Source organism: Delphinapterus leucas, chromosome 1, assembly GCF_059928025.1.
Source record: "Delphinapterus leucas isolate spDelLeu-1000000601 "Yukka" chromosome 1, BTC_Dleu_Yukka2, whole genome shotgun sequence".
In the NCBI taxonomy this organism is placed as follows: Eukaryota; Metazoa; Chordata; class Mammalia; order Artiodactyla; family Monodontidae; genus Delphinapterus; species Delphinapterus leucas.
Window position 1 is genome coordinate 56583218 of NC_143129.1, and position 14630 is coordinate 56597847.

The 14630-nt window shown below is 43.6% G+C and overlaps 1 protein-coding gene across 1 annotated transcript in view; it reads right to left on the bottom strand.

The window, feature by feature from the left end:
• TDRD5 (tudor domain containing 5) overlaps nucleotides 1-14620 on the bottom strand; it is a 97579-nt gene extending 82959 nt beyond the window's left edge. The window contains exons 1-4 of the mRNA XM_022556603.3: nucleotides 11870-14620; nucleotides 6062-6307; nucleotides 5048-5455; nucleotides 2715-2905 (exon numbers count right to left, since the gene is read on the bottom strand). Coding sequence (XP_022412311.1) covers nucleotides 2715-2905; nucleotides 5048-5455; nucleotides 6062-6293 — 831 coding nt within the window. The 5' untranslated portion in view covers nucleotides 6294-6307; nucleotides 11870-14620. The remainder of the gene's footprint in view (nucleotides 1-2714; nucleotides 2906-5047; nucleotides 5456-6061; nucleotides 6308-11869) is intronic.
• Nucleotides 14621-14630: the final 10 nt, after the last annotated feature.

The window sequence follows — 14630 nt, forward strand, 5'->3', positions numbered from 1 at the left end:
AATATTGTCAAGATGTCAATTCCACCCAAACTTATCTATAGATCCAATGCAATTCTCATCAAAATCACAGAGAGCATAATTATTTTTGGTAGGAACTCACAAGCTGATTTATATCAAGTTAAGTTTATATGGAAATTCAAAGAACCTAGAATAGCCAAAGCAATTTTTTTTTTTTTTTTTTTTTTTTTGCGGTACACAGGCCTCTCACGGTTGTGGCCTCTCCCATTGCGGAGCACAGGCTCCGGACACGCAGGCTCAGCGGCCATGGCTCACAGGCCAAGCCGCTCTGCGGCATGTGGGATCTTCCCGGACCAGGGCATGAACCCGCATCCCCTGCATCGGCAGGCGGATTCTCAACCACTGCGCCACCAGGGAAGCCAGCCAAAGCAATTTTTAAAAGAACAAAGCTGTAGGACCTAACCATATAATTTCAACATATTATAAAACTACAGTCATCAAGACAGTGTGATACTTGCAAAAAGACAGATCAATGTAGATCAGTGGACCAGAATAGAGAGAGAGACAGAGAGTCCTGAAAGAGACCTACACATAGATGAGGTCAACAGATTTTACAGAAGTGCCAAAGTAATAAGGTAGTCCAGTGAGGAAAGAGTGTTTTTCAAAAATAGTGCTGGGGATTCCCCTGGCAGTCCAGTGGTGAAGACTCCAAGCTTCCAATGCAGGAGGTGTATGCTGGATCCCTGGTTGGGGAACTAAGCTCTCACATGCCATGCCCCATGGCCAAAAATAAATAAATAAAATTAAATTTAAAAATAATAAAAATTTTAAAAATAGTGCTGGAATAATTGGCTATCCATATGCAGAAAACTTTGATCCATACCTGGTACCTTACACAAAAATTAACTTGAAATAGACCTAAGAACTAAAATCAAAAAACATCTAGAAGAAAACATAGAAAAATATTTTTGTGACTCTGGATTAACCAAAAATCTATTAGGTAGGCAAGAACCAAAAGAAAAAAATAAATAAATTAGATTTCGTCAAAATTAAAGACTTCCCCACAAAAGACAGGATTCAGGAAATGAAGAGGTAAGCACAGACCAAGAGAAAATATTTGCAAAACATGTCTCAATAAAGGACTTGTGGGCTTCCCTGGTGGCGCAGTGGTTGGGAGTCCGCCTGCCGACGCAGGGGACACGGGTTCGAGCCCTGGTCTGGGAGGATCCCGCATGCCGCGGAGCGGCTGGGCCCGTGGGCCGTGGCCGCTGGACCTGCGCGTCCGGAGCCTGTGCTCCGCGGCGGGAGAGGCCACGGCCGTGAAAGGCCTGCGTACTGCCAAAAAAATAAAAATAACTAAAATAATAAAAAATAAAGGACTTGTAACCAGCATACATAAATAACTCTTCCAACTCAATACAAAGAAAACTCGATTTTTAATAATGAGCAAAAGATATTATTAGACACTTCAAAGAAGATATACAAATGGCAAATATACTTACGCAAGGATACCCAATATTATTCATCATTAGAGAAACTTCAGTTAAAGCCATAATGAGATACTACTATACACGCACTCAAATGGCTACTGTTTTTTAAACTGATAACATCAAATGTTAACAAAGATGCAAGTGGAACTCTTATACATAGCTCATGAGAAAGTAAAACCGTACAGCCACTTTGGAAACAGTCTGGCAATTTCTTAAAAAGTTAAAAATACTGTCTGACCCAACAATCCTACTCCTAGGTATTGACCCAAGAGAAATGAAGTCAATGTTCATACAAAGTGTAAGCAAATGTTCATAGCAGCTTTATTCATAATACCCCAAACAGGAAACAACGCAAATATTATCTAATGGTGAATGGATAACAAATTGAGGTATATCAGTACAGTGGAATGATAGTCAACAAGAAAAAGGAACAAACCACTGATACATACTGGATGAATCTCAAAAGCATCCTGTTAAAGAAGGCAGACACAGAAAGCTAAGCATTATTTAATCCCACTTACATGAAACTCTTGGAAAGTCAAAATTATACTTATAGAAAGCAGTGGTTGTCTGTAGCTGTAGTTGGGGAAAGAGATCAACTACAAAGTGGCATGAAGGAACTTTGGGGAGATGATGGAAATGCTGTTTCTTGATTTTGATGGTGATTACACAACTAGATACATATGTTAAAACTCAAAGTGTACATTTTCAATGGGCAAATTTTACTATATGTAAATTATGTTACTAAAGCTAATTTTTTTAAGTTACAGAAATGAAGCACTTTTATGTCTTTAATTTCCATGTGCTTATTTTGAGCTCTACTTAGGTTGTTATCTTGCTAACATAATCAGGCTTTTGTTGGCTTTATTCTAGTAGGTTTTACTCAAAGTCCTTCAGCATCATAGTCACAGAAAAATACCAGGATTGCAGTGCTCAGGGCCAGCCATTCAGGTGAAGATATTCATGAGTTAAGTTGCAAATATGCTTCTATAACTTTGGTGAGAAGCTGGAACTAGAGATACAGATTTGGGAGTCATCTGCAGAAAACAGTTGAAACCATGGAGTTGATAAAATTGTACTCTTTTTTCACTGCCACCTCTCACTTCTTAACTAATCCACAGAACCACAGAAAATGCTTAAGTTAAATGTGAAATAAGTGAATGACTTGAATTTTAAAAGGTCAGCTTTTCCATGAGAGCTAAGTAATAGCCACTGAATTTAAACACATTTTTGGTGTATTTATAACTCCAAAGTCGGATATCTCACCTGGTTTAATTTTTCAGTGTGATTCAGCCTTGAAGTCTCCACATTTGACCTAGAAGTATTCTCCACGTCCAGTATTTGCTTCGGTGGTTCCATGTTTGAAGTGGGTTGTGAAAAGCGTGCCATTGCTACTGGGGAGCCTGTGGGATATGACCCTTGTTGCTTCCTTCTAAAAGGCTGGGTAAAAATTTTACCTTTTGCGAATAAAAGAAGAGGAGAGAAAAATTATCACTAACAATTTCTAGTTTTCTGGTATTTATATATAGAGGCTAGGCCCTCAACTTAGAACTAAAAATTAAGTAAGCTTACATTTTTATATTAAGTCAATAAAATTTACATACAAGGGAATGATTAGTCACCTACAGAAGAAAACCAAGAGATCATAAGTGTGTTACTGAAAGGTTGGGGCTATCTAAAACTCCACTTAAGGACACCTGAATATAATTACAAAGAGGCAGGATTCAATAGGTATAAACCTAAAAAGATGTATCCTGTTTAGGAGACCAAAAAGTCTTCAAATAAGGAATCTGCTTGACTTATGCTTTTCAAACTGGATAACCATCTAGTGGTATGGGGGCAGGGGTGGGGAATGAAAAGCTACAGAATAAAGGATATTCTTCTAGAGTATAGATTTTTTTTCTTCAAGATTTGTATGGAGGGGAATACTACAGGAGAGGTATATTCTGTTATACAACATGAAAGACAGATCACCGGACCCCACCATGACCTAGCTCTTTCTTTACCCTAAGATCAAGCTCACACACACAAAAAATTACTTCCAAGATATCCTGATGAGGAATAAGGTACCGTGTATGGGGAAAATGAACAATTCAATCACTGGAAAGGAATATCCACCCCCCACAAGACAATAAGTTGGCAAATTGCTTTATACAACTCAATCTCACGTAAGTTTAATAGCATGAGTTACTCTCCCAAAGTTTGAGCAGCGTAAGAATACTGATACAGGGAGTTCCCAGGTGGCCTAGTGATTAGGATTCCGGGCTTTCACGGCCGTGGCCTCGGTTCAACAGCTGGGGGTCAGAGAACTGAGATCCCACAAGTCGCGCAGCAGGGCCAAAAAAAATTGTTTTTAATTTTTAAAACAAATACTGATACGGTTGAGGTTTAGACTCAAAACACTCAGTGGCCCCTACAGCCTTCCCTGACCAGAGTCTGTAAACCCCCTAGCATATTCTTGTCAAATTATACTTCCCACCACAATTTAAATATTGGTTTGTAAATTCATGATATTCTCATGGTTCAGCTATATTAATCTAAATACAAATTTTGAGAAAAAAGGAAAATCACTGAAACAGGCATAGAATTCCCCAAATAGGCAGTGTATAGATTCTATACAGTCAAGGGTCTAGAGGGACACTATACAAACGATCACATCAGTTTTCTGAGCCCTTAAGGGAGACAGTGATTGGGTAGGAAAAGCTCACTGAATGAGCAGTAGTAAGAGTTCAGTATCTAACTCTAGCTGTACCACTTTTCAAGTCATGAAATTTTCAGAAAGTCATTTAACTTTCTTGAGCTTTGGCTTCCTTAACTATAAGGATAAGATTGGGTTACTCACCCAACTTGTCTATGGTATGAGAATCCAGGGTAAATTGCTATACAAATAAGGTGGTTATCATTACACTACATCAATTACTACAATGCCTGCTAGGATATCAAAGATCAGTGTTAGCAAAGATCAGATGGCAAATGCTACAAACTAGTATTATTATTATTATTTTGCGGTACGCAGGCCTCTCACTCTTGTGGCCTCTGCCATTGTGGAGCACAGGCTCCGGACGCACAGGCTCAGCGGCCATGGCTCACGGGCCTAGCCTCTCCGCGGCATGTGGGATCTTCCCAGATGGGGGCACGAACCCACGTCCCCTGCATCAGCAGGCGGACTCTCAACCACTGCGCCACCAGGGAAGCCCTAGTATTATTTTTAAAACTTTTTATTTTCCATGTTATATCTTCTTTACCTGAACACATATAACTAATGTTCTTTTTCAGTACTCTAGAGAGAGCTGATCTTGTGTTTTCATGATAATAGCTACCACTTATTATGAGCTTACTAAATGCCAGGCACTTTACAGACCCCCATCTCAGCCTGACTCCAAGAGGTAAGTATTATTACTCCTATTTTAGAGATGAGGGAACTAAGACTTAGACATTTTAAGTAACTCGCCTGAGATCATACAGCTAGCAAGTGGTAGAGCCAGGATGCAACTCCAACAAACTGTTGGAGCTTAGCCATTACATACATACGTACATATGTACTACAACTGCTCCAAAGTCTGCTGATCTGCAATAGTTACCAGTGCTAATATGCTTACCTGCTGGCCATCCTCTCTGCTTTTCCTCGGATAGGCTCTTCTTCAGCATCAACAAAGAACCTGCTCTGGTCTGTTCTACAGAAATGACATCTGCAGCGGCATTCAGCGCCTCAAACATAGAGAAGAAGCCATACTGCACATACTGGAATGATCGTCCAAATCGCTTGGCAAATGCGTTCTCAAAATCAGAAAGGAGAATAGGAGATAACGTCAAGAGGTCTTTCAACTCACTCTTCACGACAGCTGGAAGAACAGGGGGCACCCTTCCTCGGTAAGGTACTCGCCGTTGAGATCTGGGCGCAAAGCAAACACTGGCCCTTCCCTTCTGCATGGAGTTTCGAACCTTATGGCTGCCCCTCTGTTTTGCAACTAAACTTGCTATTCCTTTGGTGGATTCATCTGGAATGGCTAAGGAGGTGTGAAAAAAGAAACCATATTTAGTTGAAAACTTCCTTCTTTATTCTTTGCATCTGTGGTTATATAATTTGTAACTCTCCAAGGAGCTGTGTATATAGGTGACATGATAAACACGAACCCTTGCTTGCTCCATTTCTTGCATTTTAGACAACAGCTTGTTAGCTTCTCTACTACAGGATGAAGAATTAACAGTAAAACCCAATTTATTATCACTGCTGCTAATTAACTCCTGAAAGATCTGAAACCCTGGAGATGAACAATAAACTTCCCTACAATTATGTTTCTGTGCTTTATGAAATTTTAAACGTGATTTCATAATTTGAATTCCCTCGTTAAGTTTCTCCTGACTTAAGGTGCAATAATATTAAATCACATGCACAATGTAGTTTTTGTGAATGCACAGTATTCTCGGGAAGGTTTCTTGGTTGTGCTAAAGCTCTAACTCTGTCCACAACCTCTAAGGTGCCTATGATCCCTCTTCTCCCTCACAAAAGTAAAATCCCCTGCTGGGGATGCAGGATAATTGCAGAGCTAGAACAATTCTTTACTAAGTGATTATTATTGCAAAGTTCAAAGACCTTCAAACCTTAAACCTACCTTTCAGTATTACAGTACCGTCCCCACAGGGGCAGACACTGACAACATCAGGCATATCCAACACCAGCTCCATGGTGGACCGATACCCAAGGTTTCGGAGGGGTAAACGGTTGCCAACCATAAAAAGGTACTCCTTTTCCAACTGCTCTGGGGTCAAACCATCTTTGGTGGAAATGAGAAGTGACCTTATTTCCTTCCTCAGGCATTCCTGTATACGCTCTTGTTCAGACATTGCGCCCTACAAGACTTAAGACAGAAACACGGCTCGTGAGGAAAAGCAGGCAAACCCAAGATGGAAAAATAAATACAGTAAGAAGTCTAAAATGGCCAATAGTGGAATACAAACAACTGAGATGCGACTTCTACAGGTGATGAGGCAGAAGCAGTACCTCGAGGGTGCTCTGAAACTTCGTTTAGCAAAGCCCCCATACAATTCAGTCTTTATCCCAACCTGTGTTGATTAAGCCGTGTGCATCGCAAGAAATCCCTGCCGCGGCCTAGTGTGTGAGAAGTCCGAGTTCCTGGCTCGTTTTTCGGTGAAGCGTTAACTCGGATTGCTCGGGGTCTCACTCTACACTGCAAACTTCGTATCAGATAAATCTTTCGTCCACTCTTTGGGAACCAGGGCTGGGAAGGAGGCAAATGCAACACCCCTTTCCCAGCGCGAGGACAGGGCTCCGCGTAAAGACGCTCGCACCGGCATACTTTCTCCACCCCAAACCTATGCGGAGGATCCCCGCATCCCCTTCCAAGTCAACGACCTCATCGTTGCCCACCCCCTCCCTACTTCGCTCGGGCGACGGGTGGAGGTGGGGTCCCCTGCCCCGCTCCCAACGTCTCTCAAGGGCGCCGGCAAAATGGGGACTTGTCCTTGCGCCTGCCCCGGGGACTGCCCACGACCCAGGGTAAAAGAAGCAGGCCGGAGGGAAGCAGGCGAAGCGCCCCTCACCCTAGAGCTGGCGCTGGCGCCGGCGCTGCCGTTGTGGGCCTCGCAAAGTCAAAGGCGCTCCCTTAACTAGCGGCCACGTAAGAGGAGCTGCGAAGCGGGTTGCGCGCCTGCGCACGGGTGCCGGAGGGCCCGCGTGGCGCTCCCACGGCGCCGCGTTCCGGCCCCTCAGGGACGGACGGTCGGGCAGGTCCTGGCTGCTCCGGAGTCTAGCCTGGGTTCCGCCCCATTCCTGGGGCCGCTTGGCCGGGCTCCCAGGCAGCGTAGGTGGCCTTCTGGGATAGCCGGCGCCTGCCTCTTGCGACGTGCTTGGAAGACACGCGGTGCGGCAGCGCGCAAGAACCCCTCCAAAGACCTCCCAGCCAGGGTCAGGGAGGGTCAGTCCCGCCCTACGGACGGGCAGCCCGATAAGGAGGCTGCGAGGCTCTTAGCCTCGGTGTGCCTCTCATTCACCCGTGGAGCTTATTTAAGGAAGAAAATTGATGCCCAGGTCTGATCGGCAGAAATTCTGATTCAGCAGGTCTAGGTCTATTGGGGGAAATTTTAGGCAATTCTGGTGCTTGGTGGAGAATCACTGCTGAGCTAGATAGATGCAACTTAGGCTCCCGGAAGAGAGGAATGGGTGAGGCAAGGAGGGCTTCTTCTTTTTTTTTTTTTTTGCGGTAGGCGGGCCTCTCACTGTTGTGGCCTCTCCCGTTGAGGAGCACAGACTCCGGACGCGCAGGCCCAGCGGCCATGGCTCACGGGCCCAGCCGCTCCGCGGCATGCGGGATCCAACCGGACCGGGCACGAACCCGCGTCCCCTGCATCGGCAGGCGGACCCCCCACCACTGCGCCACCAGGGAAGCCCGAGGAGGGCTTCTTGAATGACTGGAGAACATTCCAGGTGCCCCTGGAGATGAAAGAGCTGGGAAACTAAAGAAGAGGATGTATTTGAGCAAACAACCTGGGGGTGTATTTATTGGATAGGTGGAAAGAGCCAGATTTATAAGGTGCTAGAAAACCAGAAAACAGTATATAAGAGGTGTAGACTAGAGAGGCATAGTATGAAGACTTTTACCTTAAAATATACAATCTAATTAAAGGAACTAGACAAACCAAAAGATAACCAAGGAAATCGAATCAAGAAGGAAATCAGAGCACGCACATCTACTTTAGCTTCCATCTAAAATCCCATGACATTAAAAAAAAAAAAAAACTCTAAAAACAAAATGTTCCATCAATGAACCAGGAATATTTTGTAATCTCTGAAAGACAGAAAAGATTTATGGGCTGGTTTATAGCAGAACGGACAGGGCTAAATAGCGCAAATTAACAAAAAGGAAAATTATGAGACATGAAGAATGGATCCAGCCAGACGTTCCAACATCTGAATGACAGATGTTACAGAAACAACAGAATGGTGGTGAGGGTTGGACGTTTAAAAAGAAGAAAATGTCTCAGATTTGAAGAAAAACACAAATTTTCAGATTAAATGGGCCATCTGAGTCCTTAGGATAACTAATGAAACTAAGATCCCATCCTAGACAAAACCTAGGAGAAAAAGAAGAGCTTTTATATAGAAATAGGTTACCTATAAAGCAATGGAAATTAGACTGCCATTGGATTTCTCAATGGAACAATATCTTCAAAGCTGAAACTGGAATTCTTTACCAGTCAAATCAGCATTTAAGTGGAGGAAAAGACATTTCAGACACGCAGAAATTCTGAAAGTTTATCATCTCGCTAAACAACTTGAGAATGACTCCAGCAAAATGAACAATGGATTGAAAAACGACATCCCAGATTTTCATCCCCAATTATCTAAGATAATAGGTAACACCTATGGAGCACTTACTACATGCTCTTTGCATAGATTATCAAGTTTTCTTCCCGATTACTCTGAGAAAGGTACAGTTATGATCCCCACTTTAAAGAGAAGAAACTGATAGAAATGAACAAGGATATAAGAGTGATAGGCAATAAAAACAAAACTTTTGATTGAATATAGAAAGTTATTGGTGAGTAATGTAAAAAAAAAAAAAAAAGGATTTTTTACAAAGATATTCTGGAGCTAAGTCCCAGATCAATAACTGCTGAGTGTCAGGGGCTGAGTTTCTTCAATAAGGAGACCGCCTTTGGAAGAGTAGCTACAACTGGAATTATCACTTGCTTGGGTTTACAATAATGCACTGTCATTCTCTGAGACCTGTCAGACTTCTGTGATGGCTAAGCTGGGAAGTAAATGGGAATGAGGTGGGAACCATCACCCTAGCATCTTTCACGCCTTTGATGGTGACACTCACCTCTGGAATTCTCCAGGTATGTGGTAATGCCTTTGATCTACTATTTTGGCACTCCACTTGGCATTTTCTTCCAGAATAGCCCTTACTCAATGAGTGAATGTGCCCATGTAGGAATTCTGTCAGTTGCTAAGATTACCTATTCCAGTTATTTACTTGGCAAGTAGGGTACTAACCACAGGATGAATTCACAGTCCCACTAGCCCTGCCCAAAGGTGAACTTGGACCAGAATTTAATTCATTTATCACCTAACCCCTCTAAGCTCAGAATGCTGACAGCAAACAGTGACGTTTGTGTTTGTTTGAAATTAGTGATAGTTACTGAAAAGTTTAGTTCCTCCTTTTCTCCAGAACAGTTATCCATAAGGGACTGCAAGACCTTTAGGGAAAGGCTGGAGAAAAGGTTTGCAGTCCTTAGGTACAGTGTTTCAGCAGCATCCTTCTTTAAGAATATTTAGGCTACACACAAGATGCTCTGGGTCTGGGATCTGATTTAGTTCTTGGAATAGGATTGACAAGTCATGTCGCTCACTCACGAGAGGCCTCTGTTCACAAAGACCAAGAATTGTTTTGTTGGTTTGTTTGCTTTTGTAGTTACACAAATCAAAAAGACTTAGTGAGTCCTTTGTTGAGTTCATTCCTTGGGATCCTACAATTAATTACCACAACCAGAGAGCTCTGTGAGTCAGGCCAATGTGCTTGCCATCCTGCAGCCTATTATGATGACCAGAGCCCACTTTTCTTCTGGTAATTAACTGTCTCCATCTGGTCTCCTCCCATCCCTGCTTGTATCTGGGAGTATATTTCCATTGCAGCTGCTCCTACCAGCATTCCTGCCTTAGAGAACAGCCAGTAACGAGTTTCTGTGTTGTGTGTTTTAAGCCTCTGAAGCTTTAATATATGCCTCATGACAAGTATGAGAGAATCTTTTGCAAACACAGCAAAGGAGTAGGTGGGTTAGAAGCTCCTGATAGAACTTATACAGCATTCCTACCTCCCACAGTTTTTTAACATTATGCCCAATTTGGGGCCATGTGATGTCACCGTTCAATTCTATTTCCCACAGCAATTACTCTAAGCCTTTGCCATCCCTATTAAACTTTTTTTTTTAATTTATTTATTTTTGGCTGCGTTGGGTTTTCATTGCTGCACGCCGGCTTTTCTCTAGTTGTGGCCAGTGGGGGCTACTCTTCATTGCAGTGCGCGGGCTTCTCATTGCGGTGGCTTCTCTTGTTGCAGAGCACAGGCTCTAGGCATGCAGGCTCAGTAGCTGTGGCGCACGGGCTTAGTTGCTCCGCAGCCTGTGGGATCTTCCTGGACCAGGGCTCGTACCCGTGTCTCCTGCATTGGCAGGCGGATTCTTAACCACCGTGCCACCAGGGAAGTCCCCTATTAAACTTTTACACACTCCTGCCTCACCACTAGAAAGTGACTTTGCTCCGACTCCCAGAGACACACAGAAAGAGAAAGGGAGAGAGACAGAGAAATACTTTCAGCCATTCCTTCCTGGCCAAATCCTTGAATAAACTGTCCACACTCATTTTTTCCCACTTTTTCATCCACCATTCCCTACTCAATCCAAAGCAATCAGCCTACTACCCTGAACATCCTAAGTTAGTCTTACCAAAATCATCAATGACAAATCTTCTGACAAATCTTAAAGACTTTTCAGTCTTTTCATCTTAGATGATTTCTGCTGTTTACTCTTGGTGTCCCCTCCCTTTCTGAAAATCTCTCCTCTGTGGGTGTCTCGGATGCTGCTGCACTGAGCTTGGCACCTAGCTTTCTGCTCTTATTTCCTATTTCTCTTATTCCATTAAATGTCCATGCACACCAAGGTCTGTCCTTGGCCCTTCTCCTTTTTACTATTTCCCCTCTTCCTGAGCAAGCTTTTTCACTCTCATGGCTTCAGCTTTGTCTGACGCCTTCCAAAACACGTGTTCTTTCAAGCAACAAATATCTTTTAGTTCCCACTATGTGCCAGGCACTGTTCTAAAATATGGAACTATAAGAGCAAAACAAAGTTTCTGTTCTCCTGGACCTTACTAAGGACAAACAAAAAGCAGATAAATATATATAATATCAAGTAATGATAACTGCTCTCAAGGAAAATAAACCAGGCTAAGAGGGAGTGAGAAGGGGCTGGAGTATTTAGAAAACACTTTGTTTAACTTCTATGAGAGTGATTCTCGACTTGTGGTTCCAGAGCAACAGAATAACCTAGGAACTAGTTAGAAATACCAATTATCAGACCCCATGCCAGACTTGCTCAACCAGAACCTGGGAGGAAGCGGGTAGAAGGAACCCAGCAATATGTTTTAATAAGCCCTGCAGGTGATTTTGATGCCCTCTAACGTGAGAATCGGAGCTCCTCCTGCTTCATCTACCATGAATAGGTTACAGGTGCGGTCTAATAGACTTGATTTTTCTCAGCCCATAAGGGTAGCTTGAGGGTTCGGGGAAAAGGAGGTGCTGGGGACCCTCCAGCCAAAAGTAACCTCCACCCACACTTTTCAGAAGGCAACCAAGTGGGGTCAGCTGGCATGCCCACGGGCCTCCAGCAAGCCATTTGATACTCACTGAATTTGCTGCGGGAAGCTGGGCGCTGCCAGGTATCGACTTCAGCCTCCGGGACCGCCCCTGCGAATCCTCGGGGGAAGTTCCCGTCTGGGTGCGCACGGAGGCTGCGCAGCCGAAAGCGCGGCCCAGGGAGGGCGGGGCAGGGAGCGGGGTTCCTGCGCGGCGCGCTTCCGGCGCCTACAGCCGCTTCTGTACCTGAATTTTCATCATTATTTTGAAGTACTCGTTAGGAAAAAGTTTGCCTGGATTTGAAATCCACTTGTACCATCAAAGGAAATATCAAAATTACATTTGTTGATGAAAGAAAAGATATTCAATTCTTTGTTCCACTGGTGTAAATTCTGTTGTAAAAATGGTTTTTAAAAGTTTTTAATCATTTCACAGTATATATATACACCTTAAATATGTACAATTCTTACTGCGATAAAGCTTGAAAATCAATGACTAAATAAATAAATTTAAAACAAAACTGTGGGGCTTCCCTGGCGTCGCAGTGGTTGAGAGTCCGCCTGCCGATGCAGGGTACACGGTTCGTGCCCCGGTCTGGGAAGATCCCACATGCCGCGGAGCGGCTGGGCCCGTGAGCCATGGCCGCTGAGCCTGCGGGTCAGGAGCCTGTGCTCCGCAACGGGAGAGGCCACAACAGTGAGAGGCCCGCGTACCACACACACAAAAAAAAAACCAAAAGACTGTGAACACGTTTCTCATCCACGGTAACAAAAATATTGAAAGCTTACCAAAAAGTCTTGATTAGGAATTTCATGTAGGCGTTTGATCTGACAGAAGGCCTAGTTCTTGAAGCCCATCTGAGGATCACCTGGCTACCTCTTAATATGGCTCAAACTGGGTCGCCTCTGACTCCACCCAGGTAGAATTACTTACCCCCTCCTCTGTGTCCTCGAGGTAACATGCAGATCTGTGGTTCTCAGCCCTGAGCAGTTTTGCCCCCATGGGACACCTGGCAATGTCTGGAGACACTTTTGGTCACTGCAGCTGTTGGGGAGGTGCTACTGGCATCTAGTAGTTGGTAGAGGCCAGGGATGCTGCTAAAGATCTTACAATACATAGGAAAGCCCCCTACAACAAAGAATTATCTGGTCCCAAATGTCAACAGTGCTGAAGTGGAGAGACCCTGCTGTAGGTCCTTCTGTCATAACATACACTCTATCACATCTATGTGTTTACATATCTGTTTCTTCCTGTTAGACTCTAAGTTCCTCAAGGGCATGTCTTACCTTTACACCCTCAGAGATGAGCAGTGCTAAACGTATAGTAGGTGCTCACTATGTATCTGTGGAATGAATTAATGAGAGAGGAGTCAAGTCAGTTTTATCTGCACCTAACAAGTGGACAACTGCATCTCCAGGCAAAGAAGGCCAGAACATAAAACACTTGAGAGCAGTATAATTAGGGGAAGTGGGTCTGACAGAGATGCCTGCAGTTATGACCAACTGCTCAACCTCTAAAAGTCAAAATCTCTTAAGTCTTCTATCCCCTCACCATCCTCCCCCGCCCCTTCATAACCCCATGTGGTCACCAAATTCTGCTGATATTCTACCTCAGGAATATTTCCTGACTCTAACCCATTCCCATTGCCAAAGTCAGCTCTCATCAGCATCACCTTCCTAGACCACTGCTGTGCCCTCCTGGTTGGTTTCTCTGCCATCTACAAATTGAGAAAGTCAAATATAACTCCCTGTAATTTCTTCCAGCTTTCAAATGATAAGATTTGCAATTTCATCTAGTGATAATGAATTCCAGTTTTTCCATTACATAAGTCATATAAATCAATATTCACTCTCTTCATTATGGATATAAAATTTCAAACCACTAAATGAGAATAAGTATATTAATTTAGAAAGCCTTGAAATCTATCATGACCTTTGTTTTAGAAACAAACTCATAGCCAGCAACTTTAATTGGTCCTCCCCCTCTCCTAGTAACTCCATTCCCACAGATGTCAGCCTCGTAAGAAACCCAAACAAGGACTAAAGCGTTAAGAGTTTAAAGATGTGTACATTAATATTTTCAGCAAAGGGATGACCAACACTTTCAATTAAAAAGGAATCTAAAAGAAAACAGCAACATCATTTTAAGAGTAGATGAGGCCAGCCAGCTAGAGACTCATGCTGCTGCCTCAGCACTCCCCAACTCCTCCACCTTCGAGATGCTGTGTTGACTTTTTTAACATGGAATGTTACACATTTTATCAGATATTGTCATTGTCATTCATAATCCCAACAGAGTTGTGTTATAAGCAAGTGCTTGTGTTACTGTTATAAATGGATATAGAAAATGAAGTAGTGATGATATAACAGCAAAGGAGATGAGAACAAGTACCCAACATGGGCTCCAACACCAAGTATGGCTTTTTCTCATCAATTTTTTTCCTACAAGAAATCCCTCTATCTTATTGGGAGACAGGGTACAGCATTTTTTATTTTTTTTATTTTTATTTTTTGCGGTACGCAGGCCTCTCACTGTTGTGGCCTCTCCATTGCGGAGCACAGGCTCTGGATGCGCGGGCCCAGTGGCCATGGCTCACGGGCCCAGCCACTCCGCGGCATGTGGGATCTTCCCGGACCGGGGCACGAACCCACGTCCCCTGCATCAGCAGGCGGACTCTCAACCACTGCGCCACCAGGGAAGCCCCCAGGGTACAGCGTTGAGAATGTCATTTGGCCAACTATTCTGCCAATTCTTGGATCAAAAATTGAGGTACAATTTTAGTTTAAGAGTTTATAGCTAGGACTCTAGATCA